The sequence below is a fragment of the Lethenteron reissneri genome, chromosome 19, assembly GCF_015708825.2.
Source record: "Lethenteron reissneri isolate LAM-NWPU_2019-01 chromosome 19, ASM1570882v1, whole genome shotgun sequence".
Lineage (NCBI taxonomy): Eukaryota > Metazoa > Chordata > Hyperoartia > Petromyzontiformes > Petromyzontidae > Lethenteron > Lethenteron reissneri.
The window spans coordinates 498,600-517,767 of NC_083797.1; the positions used below are offsets into that span (position 1 = coordinate 498,600).

Here is a 19,168-nt window from a genome sequence, read left to right on the forward strand (position 1 = left end):
ATTCTCTAAGAATGGCAACTTTATTGGGGCTCGCGTTACAAGCTCGCAATCAGCCGAGTGACTCGTGGTCGACGGCCGGTAGAAGACAACGCGGGCAGTGCAAGCGGGGGAGTCGGCGACTCAGTGCAAAGATTTACATCGATGTCAGGGCGATTCGTAAAAACACACACCTGGCTCCACTGGGTGAGACGCGTGGGGCGCATGGGGGAGGAGGAAGGGGTAAGGGGGGGGGAGAGAAGACCGAAGAGCAGACGGTGGGAGACTGTCAGGGCAGATCTATGGGTCTCTGTGTGAATGTATATTTCTCTGTGTGAGTCGGTGGGTCTCTTTTTGAGTCTATAGTTACGTGTCTATGGGTCTCTATGTGAGTCTGTGTCTCTACGCGAGTCTGTGGGTCTGTGAGTCCATGGATTTGTGTGTGAATCTGCGAGTCTCTATGTGAATTTAAGGGTATCTATAGGTCTCCTTGTGAGCATGTGTTTTTGAGTCTTTCTGTGAGTCTATGGGTCTCTATGTGAGTCTATGGGTCTCTGTGAATACTTTGAATCGGTCTCGATGGAAATCTATGAGCAGACAGTGGGCGGCTTGGTATTGCAGATCTTGGAGGTCGCTGCATGGTCGTGGTGGTGGTCGTGGTCGTGGTGGTCGTGGTCGTGGTGGTGGTGGTCGTGGTGGTGGTGGTCGTGGTGGTGGTGGTGTTGCGGTATTTTATTGATCTTCAACGTGAGGGGGGCGCTCGTGGATGAATGGACGTCTGACATTGAAGAACGATAACAAAGCAAATCAACAGGGCGCTTACACCCGCGAGCGTGAACACCCAAACAACAAACAAACAAACAACAAACAAACAACAAGAAATCGGCCGCTCGCTCGCTCCGTAGTCGGGACGCGAGTGCCGGCGGCCAGGGAACCCCGGCGGAGCGCTCGCGGGCAGCGCGGCGCACACGGAGCCGCTCCCGGCGGCTCTGAGAGCCGCTCTCAGAGCCGCTCCCGGCTCTCAGAGGAGATCGTGAGCCAGGCTGGCGCCGCCCATCCCGAGGCCGACTCTCATCCTCGCCGCCGCTCCGACCTCGCTGCCGAGGCGGCCCGCCGCCCAGCCCCGCGCGTCGTCGCGCGCCGCGGCGCGGTCGACGCACGCCTCGTAGCCGTCGCTCCCCACGTGCAGCGCGGCGCACGCCAGCCGGAGCCGGCACGGCCCCTGGCACCAGCGGTCCGCCGTGAAGCTCACGAGGAAGTGGCGCGCGTACAGGGCGAAGGCGGCGTCGGCGGAGGGGCCCCGGGCCAGCATGAGGTGCCCGAGCGCCAGCAGGCTGCCGGGGCGCAGGTCGGGCAGGCCGAACGCCTCGGCCATGCGGTACTCGAGGGCCCAGGAGGCCTTCCCGCGCTCGTTGGCCTCCGTCAGGTTCAGGTAGAACTGAGACAGCTCCTGCGAGAGGGGGTGGATGGGGGTGGGCAGGGGTAGCGGGGCGCCGGTGGCTCGCGGGGGCAGTGGGGGAGACGGCTACCAGAGTCGCTCGGCCAATCAGAGACGTGGAAACGCCGAGCGAACGTCGCGAACGGAGGGCTGGAAGCAATCCGGTTGACCTGCGTTGTCAACTCAGGTTGAGTCAACTCGACTTGTGATGAGTTAGCTGAAGCTAGTTCCAGTCAACTCCAGCTAACTCGAGGTAAACTGGTAACCGTCAGGCAGTCACCGGTGCCAGAGGAATGTTTCGTAACGAACGCGCTGATCGGCATTGCCGCGGACGTACACACCGCACGGCGCAGGCCTAAGTCACCACGTGGTTCGGCGCAAGGCGCAGTGCCTGCAAGTGCTCACTGTCGCCACTGCTGGCGGAACGGGGTCTCCACTAGAGGCGCTCCAGAGTGGTGCCGTGTACGCTGCCAATAACTGCCCCACCGTGGCGGCTGCCTCCTCCGTCTCTCAGTTAAGAAGCCAAAGAGGCCGTCTCGATCGCTCCACGACGTTTCTCTACGTGCGTGCGGAAAAACTGGAATGAACCGGTTCTCCACACGGTTACCAGCGATGCAAAGCAACCGCCTGTAAGTGCGCGAGTCTGTAACGAGGTCCGTCTGGCTTCCCGCAGCCAAACGCGCATGCACGCACGCAGGCACACACACGAAGACAACGATTCCCTGTATAGCCTTGACAGACTGTTCGGGCAAGTACCGTTAATGAGCACCTATGAAGGCACAGCACACAAGGGGGTGGGTGGCCAACACCACGCCCGGCTGCCCCCGTCTCCCCAGTGGCGATGTTTACACACCGTCTAGGTGCTCTTTTGAGGCTGGGTCGACCTAGGGGGGCCCATGACCAGCTCAAATAATCGTCACTGGTGTTGGCCATGAGCGAAAATTGAACTCTGGTCGCCGGGTTCGTAGCGCAGCACGTTAACAGCTACACTACCACTCCCAACTACCACACACAACAACAACCGCCACTATGTGGCGGTGACGTCACCACAACGCTTGTGCCAGGCCATGTGCACCTTGAGGCCACGTGAAGTGTCAAACGCCCGCTGGCAGGAGGTCACGGGGCAGACCCAGCAGGTGCCACGGGTTGACTGACTGAGACGACTGGCTGATGCACTACCTGTGCCCCCTACTGTGCCAACTTGCTGTGCTTTAGCCACCCGGCACTCCGCTCGTTGTTGTGAACGTCGCTCCTCCGCCCTCCGTTGTTGTTGGAGGGCGACTGCCTCCAACTGCCCAATACCACACACAGACACACGCAGACAGGCACGCACCTCAATAGCCAGGTCGCGCTGGCTGTAGTTGTAGGAGCGGAAGCCGGGGTTGTTGGCGAGCGGTATGGCCACCGAGCCGTTGTTAGAGCGCCAGGGCGTGATGGCCGGAGACACGAACATGCTGCCCAGAGCCGCCCCTAGCACATGGCCAGAGACACAAACATGCTGCCCAGAGCCACCCCTAGCCCACGGCCAGAAACACAAACACGCTGCCCAGAGCCACCCCTAGCACCTGGCCAGAGACACAAACATGCTGCCCATAGCTGCCCCTAGCCCACGGCCAGAGACACAAACACGCTGCCCATAGCCACCCCTAGCACACAGCCAGAGACACAAACACGCTGCCCAGAGCCACCCCTAGCACACAGCCAGAGACACAAACACGCTGCCCAGAGCCACCCCTAGCACACAGCCAGAGACACGAGCACGCTGCCCATAGCCGCCCCTAGCACACGGCCAGAGACACGAACATGCTGCCCAGAGCCACCCCTAGCACACAGCCAGAGACACAAACACGCTGCCCATAGCTGCCCCTAGCCCACGGCCAGAGACACAAACACGCCGCCCAGAGCCGCCCCTAGCACACGGACAGAGACACAAACACGCTGCCCATAGCCGCCCCGAGCACACAGCCAGAGACACAAACACGCTGCCCATAGCCGCCCCTAGCACACGGCCAGAGACACAAACACGCCGCCCAGAGCCGCCCCTAGCACACGGCCAGAGACACAAACACGCCGCCCAGAGCCGCCCCTAGCACACGGCCAGAAACACAAACACGCCGCCCAGAGCCGCCCCTAGCACACGGCCAGAAACACAAACACGCCGCCCAGAGCCGCCCCTAGCACACGGCCAGAGACACGAACATGCTGCCCATAGCCGCCCCTAGCACACGGCCAGAGACACAAACATGCTGCCCAGAGCCGCCCCTAGCACACAGCCAAAGACACGAACACGCTGCCCAGAGCCGCCCCTAGCACACGGCCAGAGACACAAACATGCTGCCCAGAGCCTCCCCTAGCACACAGCCAGAGACACGAACACGCTGCCCAGAGCCACCCCTAGCACACAGCCAGAGACACGAACATGCTGCCCATAGCCGCCCCTAGCACACAGACAGAGACACAAACACGCTGCCCAGAGCCGCCCCTAGCACACAGCCAGAGACACAAACACGCCGCCCATAGCTGCCCCTAGCACACGGCCAGAGACACAAACACGCCGCCCAGAGCCGGCCCTAGCACACAGCCAGAGACACAAACACGCCGCCCATAGCTGCCCCTAGCACACGGCCAGAGACACAAACACGCCACCCAGAGCCGCCCCTAGCACACAGCCAAAGACACAAACACGCCGCCCATAGCCGCCCCTAGCACACGGCCAGAGACACAAACACGCCGCCCAGAGCCGCCCCTAGTACACAGCCAGAGACACAAACACGCCGCCCAGAGCCGCCCCTAGCACACAGCCAGAGACACAAACACGCTGCCCAGAGCCGCCCCTAGTACACAGCCAGAGACACAAACACGCTGCCCAGAGCCGCCCCTAGCACACAGCCAGAGACACAAACACGCTGCCCAGAGCCGCCCCTAGCACACGGCCAGAGACACGAGCACGCTGCCCAGAATGCATGTTTTTTTGGGTTAGATCGCGTAAATATATATATGTGTCGTTAAACCCGCCACCACCCGACACAGCCAATTAGTAATGGTTGTCACGTGAACAGAACGTGCCAATTCATTACTAGTACAGCACACCGGTGTGTTGGAGAGCAAATCCACAACATTTCCAATCTGAATACGGCCTCCCCCAACTAGCATCATCAGGCGACAGCCAGAGTTGTGGAGAAATCCACCCGTTTTGTTCCTTAAATAGAGAGATAGATGTGACATCATCACTTGTGAGCCAATCAGGTGTGAAGACAAGAGGGGGGATTCACGTAGTAACGTAATAATGCGCTGCACCTGCGGGGCTCTGCAGCACCATGAAGCAGTCGGTGTGCAGGTGGCCGTAGAGGTGAGCGGCGATCACGTCCGCAAACTCGCTGAACACCGCCACGAGGCGCGCGTTGTACTCGGGCCGCACGAACGTCCCGGGGCTCAACTCGGGCTTGTACCCCGGAGGGACGTGAGCCACAACGTACACCTACAGGGAGCAAGACGCACACATACAGGCACCACGACGTACAGCTACAGGCAAATAGACGCACACATACAGGCAGCAAGACGCACACATACAGGCACCACAACGCACACATACAGGCACCACAACGTACACCTACAGGCAGCAAGACGCACACATACAGGCAGCAAGACACACAGCTACAGGCAGCAAGATGAACACATACAGGCAGCAAGACGTACACCTACAGTCGTCAAGACGCACACCTACAGGTGCCACGGCGTGCATCTACAGGCACCACGATATACACTTACAGGCAACACAGCATACATATATCTACAGGCGGCACGGCGTGCACGTACGGGCAGCACGACATAGACATACAGGTGCCACGACGTACACCTACGGGCGCCGCGCCGGGACTCATGGTGCCGCCCCCCACCCCCAGGCCTGCCACCTGCCCCCCACCCCCAGGCCTGCCCCCAGCCCCCCACCCCCAGGCCTGCCCCCAGCCCCCAGCCCCCCACCCCCAGGCCTGCCCCCAGCCCCCCACCCCCAGGCCTGCCCCCAGCCCCCCACCTCCAGGCCTGCCCCCAGCCCCCAGCCCCCCACCCCCAGGCCTGCCCCCAGCCCCCCACCCCCAGGCCTGCCCCCAACCCCCCACGGCACCTTCTCCTGGTGGCGGCGCGCCAGCGAGAGGACGTCGCGCAGCCAGGCCAGCTGGCCGCCGGGGTCCGGCAGGCCCAGCGTCTGGCGGTTGGGCGTGTAGTACAGGTTGGTGTTGAGGCTGACCACGCGCAGTGCCGCGCCGCTGCTCGCACCGGGCACCAGCTGCGTGTAGAAGCCGGCTGCGCGAAATGGGGGCAGGGGAGCGATGGAGGGGGGGGGCAGCGGGAGACACGGCAGTGGTGAGTCGATCGATCCGCTGCTGGATGGATCGAGGCTCGATGAGTGGAGGTGGAGCGAGCGAGTGTGGGAATCGGAGTCCGCCCGGGCCGACTCGCGCCACGGGGAGTTTATCGTTCATCGATGATTTACGTCTGCGCGATATTTTCGATTTCTTGTGTGACGTGGTTGCTCTTGCATCGATTTCTATTTATTTCACTGCCGAATCTGTACTCCTACCAGCAAGAAAGATGTTCAAACACCGTTTAGCACTTGGCATCAAGTCTGCAGTAACCACGCATGCTCCTGGTAAAACATGTGTAGAGGTGTTACGTAACGGGGAGAAACGGGCAGTTACACTGGGGTGTCTACATCCACGTCCGCAAACGGTTACCACCCTGGGGGGCTGTCTGGGGGAGAGGCTGGGATCCCACACAGCCCCGCCCCTCGAGGGCATGTTGGTATATAAGGCGAAGAGCGAGACAGCTCGAGGCAGTCGTTGGGTACAGCTCAAGATGAAGAGCCAGTGAAGACTGAACTACCCTGACTCGCTGTTCTTGTAAGAGCCGAACAGGGCAAGCCAGTGGCGACCTCAGAGCAGCGAGATCTGATGTCCTTGTAAGGGCCAGACTCGTGTGGCTGAGGGTCGGAACCTGCGCCGAAGCTGGGCCAGGTTAGCTAGCCTACATTTGGGGAAGGTCTGGGATAGAGGGAAGTAAGGAGTTAACGGGGAGCATTAGCTGGAGAACACTTCCTCTAATAGACCGGGTGAAGAGGCCGATACCTCTTCGAGTGTTAGAGTCGTTACTCTGCTGTACTGAATTTAATTGTAATACGTGTTGCCTCCATCAACTTCTCCTGCGTCACATACGCCCGTTATACATGCAAACAAACGTGCTTAGGTAATGTAGACATTCACCTTGAAACTGACTGCCTACACCAGTGACAGCCTCATCTATGGCCTTGTCTGACCACCGATGTTCGACCACAAGACAACGCCAGAAGGCGAACAGCACAGAGACAACGCCAATATGCTCGACCCGACCCGTGAGTGCTTTGATAATTGCCTACAGCAACGGTGCTTGGTCTTTGTGATGTTTCCCTGAAGGACGCTACACAAAAACAAATGATTATTGTTGCTACTCTTGACCACAATTCCAGTGATGTACCCAAGAGACATTCTAATGGGGGTGGCTGCTGCCTCTGCTACATTGGGACGCTCGACCACGCATTCCATTATTCGTGAGAGGTTGGCTTCGTGTGGGAGGAAAGCGCAGAGCCCGGAGAAAACCCACCAGGCACAAGAGGGGTTCGGACACTCGAAGCTCCGCATGGATAGATTCATGAATGTACTGTGTGTGTGTGTGTCGCTGTGCGCCACTCGCCCTTCCTGAACAAGGCCTGCGACTCCTCCGTGAGCCAGCCGCTCCACATGTCGGCGACGCGGTCGTACAGTTCGCTGCCCGCCACCGGGTCCTGGTCCTGAAACAGCGACAGAGACAAAGATCCCCCCGATAGCCTCTACGGGATTCTTGGAGCCAAGTGCTGAGTTGGGCCACATGCCGACTTTGTACGCTGCAGAGCGTGAACGAGCGAGTGTGAGTGAGCATGCATTCTGTGTGAGAGTGGGGAGCGGTATAGTGTAGCGGTTAGCGCGCTGCGCTATGCACTCAGCGACACGGGTTCAATTCCCGCTCGCGGCCAACACCAGTGACAATTATCTGAACCGGTCCTGGGCCTCCCCTAGGTCGACTCAGCCTCAAATGAGTACCTGGTGCGGTGTGTAAACATCGCCACTCGGGAGACAAAGGCGGTCGGGCGTGGTGCAGGCCACCCACCCCCTCGTATACTGTTCCGGCCTTCATAGGTGCTCGCTAACAGCACTTGCCCCTACAGTCTGTTAAGACTATACGGAAGATCTTTGTCTTTGTGGTATTTGCATGTTATCTCTGTTCTGCATGGGTTCCTCCCATAGCCAAATAGCCACATACAGTGTAACCGGTATTGGCCAAACATCCCAATGCTGGAACATTACACTGCAAATCGCTCAATTAGATCCACAGCAGCAGCATCAGCATCACCTGCTCCACTGTGAAAACTTGGCAGGACCCTCCTGCACAAGAGCCTTGAGACTCTGTGAGGCTTTCCTGGGTAAACAAGCATCATTATAAATAATAATAATGATAAGAAAGATGATGATGTGAGTGGTGAGGGTGGTGTCACCTGCGGCCAGTAATCGTGATTTCCCAACGCAGGAATCACGGGCGTGTTCGGGAACGTGGATCGGATAAGCGCCGTGAAGTTGCCCATGATCTCAAGCACCTCCTGCGTGGACAGCTCCTTAACGGGCAGGTGCGGGGGGCTGTCCCTGCCGCGACGGGAGATCACACTGAGTCAGATCGCGAGCGGCATTATGCCACCGCCACCACCACGGAGCCCACCAAACAACCCGGGCTTCCTCTCTCACCCAGTCTTCTCAGGCTTTGATTGGTCAGCTGGAGTTTGCATGTGGCCAGTGAGCCACAGCTATAGCGACAGTGCCAGGGTCAGGTGGGCGGTCATCGCCTTCTGTACGGAGAGCGTCCACGATCGGCGGACGCAGCCCACGCCACCTCCCATCAACTCGAGACGGACTCTGGTCACAGATTGCCTTTCTCGCCTTTTCATCTCAACCTCACCCCCCAAATTTGTCACGGCTCCGACGTAAAACAGACCACAGTGCAAGTTCCACAAATTCCCAGCTGTCTTTGTCTCGAACCATCCAGAGAACCCTATCGAGATGAACCATTTCCAGGGAAAGGGTCAAGGCAAACGGAACATAACTATCAGGGGTTAGCAAAGAACAACGTGCGGGAAAGTGCAACGATTTCCAGGAGTTACAGAGCGATGAAATAACGCAAGTCACGTGAACAAGATCTCCGTTAAGGGCAGCAGAAAGTCGGTCTGGCTATGAGATCAACACATTCCTCGCAGCTAGCGGTGAACGTCCAGACGCCAACGCTCGGCCAATGTGGTGTATACGACCACTCATTACTCCTCGCCTCGGCCACCTATTCAATCCCATTGTGCGATCGTATTTGTATGAAGTTCATGGACATTCACCTTTAGCCCCCAGTAAATCCACTCCTGGACTGGCGCATGGCGAACCGTGACGGCCCTGTGCTCTGTGCCTCCCGAGTTCGTGATCATGAAACGATTTGTCTGTTTGCGTGAAAACTGCGCGTGTTAAAAACTCTTTATGTTTGTTATTAGAACAGCGTTGTCAGCCCAAGCTCGAAATTCTCGGTCTCGGGCCTAAGCAGGGCCACCGAGGCTGCGAGCTCACGGGTAGCAGACGCGGGCCGGGCAGGGTGGCGAGGGCACAAGCACGCAGGGTTCGAAGGTCGTTGGCACGGACCGAGCGCAGTTGCAAAGGTGACGAGGCTGCCAGCTCATCTACTGTTGAGGTATCTGTGTAACACCACAGTTGGCAGATCTATTTTGAGGAAATTCCAGTCGCTGGCACTGTAGTGATGAGCGCCAGACCAAAACACGGTATCACGAGGTCGACGCGAGGCTAAATACCAACGGCACGCAGGTACATTTTGTGTTGATATGAGGGATGTACCCTCATGGCACCCGGCCACATCCATCAAATCGCTGTTTGCCGAAACTCAAAGAAACGTGAACCGGAGCAGAAATCAACCGCGACGCGTCGACCCAAGTACAGCCAAATAAACTATGGACAGATGGCAGGCAGGTTTTTTGGGTGAGATCGCATAAATATAAATGTGTCGTTAACCCACCACAGCCAATTAGTAAGGTTTGTCACGTAAACAAAAAGGAGCAATTGATTACAAGCAGCCTCATCAGGCGATTTGCCAGAATTGTGAAGAAGTCTTCCTGTTTGCGTCTGAACGCTTGGGCGGAACGCCGTGGAACCTGCGCGGAGGGCGGGGGGAGCGTGGGGGGGGGCGTGGGGGGGGGAGCGTGGGGGGGGGGAGCGTGGGGGGGAGCGTGGGGGGGAGCGTGGGGGGGAGAGCGTGGGGGGGAGCGTGGGGGGGGGAGCGTGGGGGGGGGAGCGTGGGGGGGGAGCGTGGGGGGGAGCGTGGGGGGGGAGCGTGGGGGGGAGTGGGGGGGGGAGCGTGGGGGGGAGCGTGAGGGGGGGAGCGTGGGGGGGAGTGTGAGGGGGGGAGCGTGGGGGGGAGCGTGGGGGGGGGAGCGTGGGGGGGAGCGTGGGGGGGAGCGTGGGGGGGAGCGTGGAGGGGGAGCGTGGGGGGGAGCGTGGGGGGGAGCGTGGGGGGGGAGCGTGGGGGGGAGCGTGGGGGGGAGCGTGGGGGGGAACGTGGGGGGGGAGCGTGGGGGAGGAGCGTGGGGGGGAGCGTGGGGGGGAGTGTGGGGGGGCGTGGGAGGGGGAGCGTGGGGGGGGCGTGGGGGGGGGAGCGTGGGGGGGAGCGTGGGGGGGAGTGTGGGGGGGAGCGTGAGGGGGGAGTGTGGGGGGGGGAGCGTGGGGGGGAGCGTGGGGGGGAGCGTGGGGGGGAGCGTGGGGGGGAGTGTGGGGGAGAGCGTGGGGGGGGAGCGTGGGGGGGAGCGTGGGGGAGAGCGTGGGGGGGAGTGTGGGGGGGAGTGTAGGGGGAGCGTGGGGGGGGAGCGTGGGGGGGGGAGCGTGGGGGGGAGCGTGGGGGGGAGTGTGGGGGGGAGTGTGGGGGGGAGCGTGGGGGGGGAGTGTGGGGGGGGAGCGTGGGGGGGAGTGTGGGGGGGAGCGTGTGGGGGGGAGCGTGGGGGGGGGAGAGTGGGGGGGGGCGTGGGGGGGGGGAGCGTGGGGGGGAGCGTGGGGGGGGAGCGTGGGGGGGAGCGTGGGGGGGAGCGTGGGGGGGAGTGTGGGGGGGAGCGTGTGGGGGGGAGCGTGGGGGGGGAGAGTGGGGGGGGGCGTGGGGAGCGTGGGGGGGAGCGTGGGGGGGGAGCATGGGGGGGTACCCGGTCCACACGAGGAAGTCCGGGTCGGGGTCGAGGCTGCGCATGCTCTCCAGGGCGGACTGCACGAGGCGCCAGGCCGAGTCGCACATGTGCGAGCCGAAGGGGCCCGCGTCGCGCACGGGCAGCCCCCGCGAGGAGCGGCACACCGACTCCGGCGCCGCGTCCGCCCGGTAGCTCGGGTCCAGGTGCAGGTCGCTCAGGTGCCAGAACACGCCTGGGGGTGACGCGGGCGGGGAGATGCGCGGTGAGGCGCGTGTGGACGCACGTGGAGAGACACACGGGTACACGCAGGAATATATACGTGGACACGTGCGGGGAGACGAGCGGCGAGGCACGCGAACACGTGCTTGCGGGGTTGCTCAAACTGAGAGGAAATACGGGAAGTGAGGAAATTCACTTCATGAACAGCGCTGCAAATTTCGGTTCTGGAAAAATATTACGACAGGGTCGTCGATACGATAAACGGAAGTAATTTCCAAAGTCAACGAGAACAACTTTACGAGGAAAGTTGCAAAGTTGGGCTCGTAAAGAGTTGAAGGGTGAGGAAGGTGAGACGATGGGCCGCGCGAGGCCACAGGCCCTTGGCAAGTCATTGACAGCAACCTGCGTCAGCACAATCAGCGATCACAGAGGCATCGGTGGACAGGGCCAAGGGAGGCCACAAGGAGCGGCTTCCTTGGGCGTAGAGGAGCCATTGGGGATCATCTCCCATTTACAGCCCTGCAGGAGAAGTGGTGGAAAATGTCACCCCTATGATGGGGGCGAGTCTACCCATAGAACAACCTACACAGTGGTTGAGTAAGCCCCCATAACTTGGGTTGATCTCCTCCGGACCACGCTCATCCTACGGTGATCCGTCCGAATGACCGTTCCGCGAACGAACGGAGAGAGCGAAATCATCACGAGCGAGGTCATCACGAGTGAGGTCATCACGAGCGAAATCATCACGAGCGAGGTCATCACGAGCGAGGTCATCACGAGCGAGGTCATCACGAGCGAGGTCATCACGGGCGAGGTCATCACGAGCGAGGTCATCACGAGCGCGGTCATCACGGGCGAGGTCATCACGAGCGAGGTCATCACGAGCGAGGTCATCACGGGCGAGGTCATCACGAGCGAGGTCATCACGGGCGAGGTCATCACGGGCGAGGTCATCACAGGCGAGGTCATCACGGGCGAGGTCATCACGGGCGAGGTCATCACGAGCGAGGTCATCACGAGCGAGGTCATTACGAGCGAGGTCATCACGAGCGAGGTCATCACGAGCGAGGTCATCACGGGCGAGGTCATCACGAGCGAGGTCATCACGAGCGAGGTCATCACGAGCGAGGTCATCACGAGCGAGGTCATCACGGGCGAGGTCATCACGAGCGAGGTCATCACAGGCGAGGTCATCACGAGCGAGGTCATCACGAGCGAGGTCATCACGAGCGCGGTCATCACGAGCGCGATCATCACGAGCGCGATCATCACGGGCGAGGTCATCACGAGCGAGGTCATCACGAGCGAGGTCATCACGAGCGAGGTCATCACGAGCGAGGTCATCACGAGCGAGGTCATCACGAGCGAGGTCATCACGAGCGAGGTCATCACGAGCGCGGTCATCACGAGCGCGATCATCACGAGCGAGGTCATCACGAGCGCGATCATCACGAGCGAGGTCATCACGGGCGAGGTCATCACGAGCGCGGTCATCACGGGCGAGGTCATTACGAGCGAGGTCATCACGAGCGAGGTCATCACGAGCGAGGTCATCACGGGCGAGGTCATCACGAGCGAGGTCATCACGGGCGAGGTCATCACGGGCGAGGTCATCACGAGCGAGGTCTGCCGCCGTCTCCTGGCGAGCCGGGGAAAGGGGACCCTCCTCGGAGCCCGCAGGGATAGCGGAGTTTGGCAACCCGAAGTTGCGGTTCACCGACCCATGCCCGCTGCCTTCCACACTTCGTGATTACGGGCCACGTGCAGCGTAGCCGCCGCCACTGCCATCCGGCTATGACGAGAGAGGGTGTGAGTGGTGAGGGAGTCGTGCTGGGTGGTGAGTGGTGAGGGAGTCGCGCTGGGTGGTGAGTGGTGAGGGAGTCGTGCTGGGTGGTGAGTGGTGAGGGAGTCGTGCTGGGTGGTGAGTGGTGAGGGAGTCGCGCTGGGTGGTGAGTGGTGAGGGAGTCGTGCTGGGTGGTGAGTGGTGAGGGAGTCGTGCTGGGTGGTGAGTGGTGAGGGAGTCGTGCTGGGTGGTGAGTGGTGAGGGAGTCGTGCTGGGTGCTGAGTGGTGAGGGAGTCGTGCTGAGTGGTGAGTGGTGAGGGAGTCGCGCTGGGTGGTGAGTGGTGAGGGAGTCGTGCTAGGTGGTGAGTGGTGAGGGAGTCGTGCTGGGTGGTGAGTGGTGAGGGAGTCGTGCTGGGTGCTGAGTGGTGAGAGAGTCGTGCTGAGTGGTGAGTGGTGAGGGAGTCGCGCTGGGTGGTGAGTGGTGAGGGAGTCGTGCTGGGTGGTGAGTGGTGAGGGAGTCGTGCTGGGTGGTGAGTGGTGAGGGAGTCGTGCTGGGTGCTGAGTGGTGAGGGATTCGTGCTGGGTGCTGAGTGGTGAGGGAGTCGTGCTGGGTGCTGAGTGGTGAGGGAGTCGCGCTGGGTGGTGAGTGGTGAGGGAGTCGTGCTGGGTGCTGAGTGGTGAGGGAGTCGTGCTGGGTGGTGAGTGGTGAGGGAGTCGTGCTGGGTGGTGAGGGAGTCGTGCTGGGTGGTGAGTGGTCAAGGAGTCGTGCTGGGTGCTGAGTGGTGAGGGAGTCGTGCTGGGTGGTGAGTGGTGAGGGAGTCGTGCTGGGTGGTGAGTGGTCAAGGAGTCGTGCTGGGTGCTGAGTGGTGAGGGAGTCGTGCTGGGTGGTGAGTGGTGAGGGAGTCGCGCTGAGTGGTGAGTGGTGAGGGAGTCGTGCTGGGTGGTGAGTGGTGAGGGAGTCGCGCTGGGTGGTGAGTGGTGAGGGAGTCGCGCTGAATGGTGAGTGGTGAGGGAGTCGTGCTGGGTGGGGAGTGGTGAGGGAGTCGTGCTGGGTGGTGAGTGGTGAGGGAGTCGTGCTGGGTGGTGAGTGGTGAGGGAGTCGTGCTGGGTGGTGAGTGGTGAGGGAGTCGTGCTGGGTGGTGAGTGGTGAGGGAGTCGTGCTGGGTGGTGAGTGGTGAGGGAGTCGCGCTGAATGGTGAGTGGTGAGGGAGTCGTGCTGGGTGGTGAGTGGTGAGGGAGTCGTGCTGGGTTGTGAGTGGTGAGGGAGTCGTGCTGGGTGGTGAGTGGTGAGGGAGTCGTGCTGGGTGGTGAGTGGTGAGGGAGTCGTGCTGGGTGGTGAGTGGTGAGGGAGTCGTGCTGGGTGGGGAGTGGTGAGGGAGTCGCGCTGGGTGGTGAGTGGTGAGGGAGTCGTGCTGGGTGGTGAGTGGTGAGGGAGTCGTGCTGGGTGCTGAGTGGTGAGGGAGTCGTGCTGGGTGGTGAGTGGTGAGGGAGTCGTGCTGGGTGGTGAGGGAGTCGCGCTGGGTGGTGAGTGGTGAAGGAGTCGTGCTGGGTGGTGAGTGGTGAGGGAGTCGCGCTGAGTGGTGAGTGGTGAGGGAGTCGTGCTGGGTGGTGAGTGGTGAGGGAGTCGTGCTGGGTGGTGAGTGGTGAGGGAGTCGCGCTGGGTGGTGAGTGGTCAAGGAGTCGTGCTGGGTGCTGAGTGGTGAGGGAGTCGTGCTGGGTGGTGAGTGGTGAGGGAGTCGTGCTGGGTGGTGAGTGGTGAGGGAGTCGCGCTGGGTGGTGAGTGGTGAGGGAGTCGTGCTGGGTGGTGAGTGGTGAGGGAGTCGTGCTGGGTGGTGAGTGGTGAGGGAGTCGCGCTGGGTGCTGAGTGGTGAGGGAGTCGCGCTGGGTGGTGAGTGGTCAAGGAGTCGTGCTGGGTGGTGAGTGGTGAGGGAGTCGTGCTGGGTGCTGAGTGGTGAGGGAGTCGCGCTGGGTGGTGAGTGGTCAAGGAGTCGTGCTGGGTGCTGAGTGGTGAGGGAGTCGTGCTGGGTGGTGAGTGGTGAGGGAGTCGTGCTGGGTGCTGAGTGGTGAGGGAGTCGCTCTGGGTGGTGAGTGGTCAAGGAGTCGTGCTGGGTGCTGAGTGGTGAGGGAGTCGTGCTGGGTGGTGAGTGGTGAGGGAGTCGTGCTGGGTGGTGAGTGGTGAGGGAGTCGCGCTGGGTGCGGGGGCCTCGCTGGAGGCTGCCCGCAGTGGTGTCGGCTCCGACCCACGACCCAGATCCCCCCTCCCGCTTACAGAGACGACAACTCGCACCGTCCCTTCACGTAAACACGAATGAGCAGCCTTGTTGTTTTACACATCCCATCAGCAGCTCGGCCTTCTGGCAGCGCGTGATATCAGCAGGATAGGTTCAATACAAGCACCACCGAGGTAAACGTGTCCGTCAGCGGAACACGTGCGCGATAGCGCCCGCGTACACCGTGGTGGCACTGCGGAGACCGCTCGCTCGACGAGGAGTGCGAGCGGCTCACGCAATCGGAAAGTCACGAGTTCGAATCCTGATGGGGATTGACGAAGCCCATCATCCTATCGGGTCGATAAAATAGGTACAGGACAACTTTTCTGGGAAGTCAGCTGTGGTTGTCCTATGGATAAACCCGCCCGCACCAAATCAATGTAAAATGGCCATCACTGAGGCCGGAGCTGTGAACGGGAAATGGGCACCGATGTCTCAGTGCTAATTTGAGCCGGAAATCACCAAACTCTCACGGGAGTAAAGTTGACCACGAAGACCCCGAATGGGTTTACCTTTGCCTCCACGAGCCCGGCGGAGTGCCGCTGCCATGGCCGTGTGGAGGAGGCAGCTGGCCCCGAGGAGCACGAGGAAGAGGAGCCTCCTCGGCAGGAGCGCTGACGCCGCCATGTGCTGCTCGCCGCTGCTCGTGGCGACTGCTGTCCACAGCCGCGTCCGGGGGGAACTCCTTCCCAGCGGGGGACCCCCCCCCCCCTGTGACGTCACCCTCCCAGCGCGCGAGACCCCGCCCCCCTGTGACGTCACCTTCCCAGCGCGCGAGACCCCGCCCACGGCGAAAGAGAGATTCAACACGTTGTCTATAAATAATTAAATATATATTTTGATGTAAAGCTTTCGTGACTGCAGGCATTCATGTTCTTGGTTCTGTCGGTAAAGTCACGTAGAAGGGAAATAAAAAAAATTACAAATATATAAAACAATCAAAAATTATCACGACGTTTCGACTGCAACACAAGCAATCGTCATCAGGTGTGAAATCCACAGCAAGAAAATTTTTTAAGCAAACACACATATATATATACCCACTTTTTCAATAACACCGTGGCATGAAAAGGAAAACATAGAAAAGGTGATAGTTTGGGGAAATGGCCCCTTCTTTATAGCACTTTGTCATAGCTCTTCTATATAGCACTTCGTTATAGCTCTTCTTCATAATACATAGACCAGAGGTCCGAGTGAGTCATAGGGACTGAACTCTTCGCAATGTTGTCTTCATTTAAAACATCGTTTGTTAAAGCATGAAAATATACACACTATTCAAGTACATTACTTTCTATATCAATATGAATACAAATATTATTTGCTGATAGCACGTTGGTGTACAAGCAAGTGTATATATGTTTTAAAACTTAACACACGTCATTTGATATGCTATATTTAACGAATGTGTTCATTCTTTTGTATATTGATAAGGTAGGAGGCAGCGCCTAACTAATGCATTTTAATTAGGCAGGCAGGTTCATTAAACTAACTTATGCATATCGATTGGGGGCGTGTTCGTATTATTGGAACATGAATATTAATCAAGCAGGCGGGTTCATATTTATTCCTGAATATTAATGAGCCAGGCGGGTTTCTATCGACCACCTCATGAATATTGATTGATGGGCGGGGCCATCTTGCCGCGTCACGTGGGCCGGGTGAGGGGTCGCAATGGGGACCCCACGCGGCCCCGGGCGCCGCTTATTGAATTCCTTACAGCGCATAGGCGCCGCCTGCTCGCGTTCCGCCACGCGATTTGTTGGCGCAGATCGCGAACCCCGCTCCCATTGGCCAATTGCGCCCGAGGCGACCGACGGGAGCCAATCAGGGCATTGCACCGCCTATACGCGCTGGGAAATTTCAAGCCGCTCGCGCGCGCCGCCATCGCTCCCCGAGGCTTCTCCTCGGCTCCTCGTTCCGCCGTCGCCTCAGCCGCCGCCGCCTCCTCCTCCGCCGCTTCTCCATCGTCGGCGTCGGCGTCTCCACCCTCCTCTTTATTCTCGTTCCTTTCCTTCGCCGCCCTCGCCTCCTGCCCGCGCGGAGCCGCCAAGGCCAGGCCTCCTGCCTCGAGCCCGGCAGCAGCAGCGGCGGCGGCAGCAGCAGCAGCAGCAGCCCCGCCAGCACCATGTCTGACCCGGTCAGTGGCAGCGCGGCGAGCAGCGGGTCCCAGCGGGGGGGTCCCTGGGGGTGCTGGGATGGAGAGAATTGTGACGGAGTAAGGGATTGTGGCAGTGTAAGCGGGTTGTGGGAGTGTCGGGAATTGTTGAGGCGGAGGGATTTTAGTCGTGTCGGGAGGGGATCGTGGGGCGGTTGGGATCGTGGGGGTGTTGGGATCGTGGGGGTGTTGGGATTTGTGAGGTTGTTGGGTTTGTGGGGGTGTTGGGATTGTGGGGGTGTTGGGGATTGTGGTGCTGTTGGGATCGTGGGGGTATTGGGATCGTGGGGTAGTTTTGGGATTGTGGGGGTGTTGGGATTTGTGAGGTTGTTGGGATTGTGGGGCTGTTGGGGATTGTGGGGGTGTTGGGATCGTGGGGGTGTTGGGATTGTGGGGGTGTTGGCATCGTGGGGGTGTTGGGATTGTGGGGGTGTTGGGATCGTGGGGGTGTTGGGATCGTGGGGGTGTTGGGATCGTGGGGGTGTTGGGATTTGTGAGGTTGTTGGGTTTGTGGGGGTGTTGGGATTGTGGGGGTGTTGGGATCGTGGGGGTGTTAGGATTTGTGAGGTTGTTGGGTTTGTGGGGGTGTTGGGATTGTGGTCTGTTGGGATCGTGGGGGTGTTAGGATTTGTGAGGTTGTTGGGATTGTGGGGGTGTTGGGATCGTGGTCTGTTGGGATCGTGGTCTGTTGGGATCGTGGGGGTGTTGAGGATTGTGGGGATGTTGGGATCGTGGGGTAGTTTTGGAATTGTGGGGGTGTTGGGATTTGTGAGGTTGTTGGGATCGTGGGGGTGTTGGGATTGTGGGGGTGTTGGGGATTGTGGTGCTGTTGGGATCGTGGGGGTATTGGAATCGTGGGGTAGTTTTGGGATTGTGGGGGTGTTGGGATTTGTGAGGTTGTTGGGATTGTGGGGCTGTTGGGGATTGTGGGGGTGTTGGGGATTGTGGGGGTGTTGGGATCGTGGGGGTGTTGGGATTGTGGCGGTGTTGGGATTTGTGAGGTTGTTGGGATTGTGGGGCTGTTGGGGATTGTGGGGGTGTTGGGGATTGTGGGGGTGTTGGGATCGTGGGGGTGTTGGGATGGTGGGGGTGTTGGGATTGTGGGGGTGTTGGGATTGTGGGGGTGTTGGGATCGTGGGGGTGTTGGGATCGTGGGGGTGTTGGGACTGTGGGGGTGTTGGGATTTGTGAGGTTGTTGGGATTGTGGGGGTGTTGGGATTGTAGGGGTGTTGGGACTGTGGGGGTGTTGGGATTTGTGAGGTTGTTGGGATCGTGGGGGTGTTGGGACTGTGGGGGTGTTGGGATTTGTGGGATGTTGGGATTGTGGGGCTGTTGGGATTGTGGGGCTGTTGGGATTGTGGGGCTGTTAGGATCGTGGGGGTGTTGGGATTTGTGAGGTTGTTGGGATTTGTGAGGTTGTTGGGATTGTGGGGGTGTTGGGATTGTGGGGTAGTTTTGGGATTGTGGGGGTGTTGGGATTTGTGAGGTTGTTGGGATTGTGGGGCTGTTGGGGATTGTGGGGGTGTTGGGGATTGTGGGGGTGTTGGGATCGTGGGGGTGTTGGGATTGTGGGGGTGTTGGGATTTGTGAGGTTGTTGGGATTGTGGGGGTATTGGGATCGTGGGGTAGTTTTGGGATTGTGGGGGTGTTGGGATTTGTGAGGTTGTTGGGATTGTGGGGCTGTTGGGGATTGTGGGGGTGTTGGGGATTGTGGGGGTGTTGGGATCGTGGGGGTGTTGGGATTGTGGGGGTGTTGGGATTTGTGAGGTTGTTGGGATTGTGGGGCTGTTGGGGATTGTGGGGGTGTTGGGGATTGTGGGGGTGTTGGGATCGTGGGGGTGTTGGGATGGTGGGGGTGTTGGGATTGTGGGGGTGTTGGGATTGTGGGGGTGTTGGGATCGTGGGGGTGTTGGGATCGTGGGGGTGTTGGGACTGTGGGGGTGTTGGGATTTGTGAGGTTGTTGGGATTGTGGGGGTGTTGGGATTGTGGGGGTGTTGGGACTGTGGGGGTGTTGGGATTTGTGAGGTTGTTGGGATCGTGGGGGTGTTG

At 60.0% G+C, this 19,168-nt stretch overlaps 2 protein-coding genes across 2 annotated transcripts in view; one reads left to right on the top strand and one right to left on the bottom strand.

Moving 5' to 3' along the window:
• On the bottom strand, positions 1-17,090 carry LOC133344029 (acid sphingomyelinase-like phosphodiesterase 3a). The gene is made up of 9 exons (XM_061553981.1): positions 16,862-17,090; positions 15,476-15,778; positions 10,710-10,923; positions 7,977-8,121; positions 7,139-7,235; positions 5,538-5,716; positions 4,712-4,892; positions 2,748-2,884; positions 1-1,426 (listed from the first exon to the last, which is right to left on the bottom strand). The coding sequence occupies exons 1-9, from the start codon at positions 17,088-17,090 to the stop codon at positions 998-1,000; spliced, it is 1,914 nt and encodes a 637-aa protein (XP_061409965.1). The 3' UTR covers positions 1-997.
• The window catches only part of LOC133344085 (YTH domain-containing family protein 1-like), an 18,871-nt gene continuing 16,511 nt past the window's right edge, over positions 16,809-19,168 (top strand). Inside the window, exon 1 of the mRNA XM_061554033.1 lies at positions 16,809-17,100. Coding sequence (XP_061410017.1) covers positions 17,089-17,100 — 12 coding nt within the window. The 5' untranslated portion in view covers positions 16,809-17,088. The remainder of the gene's footprint in view (positions 17,101-19,168) is intronic.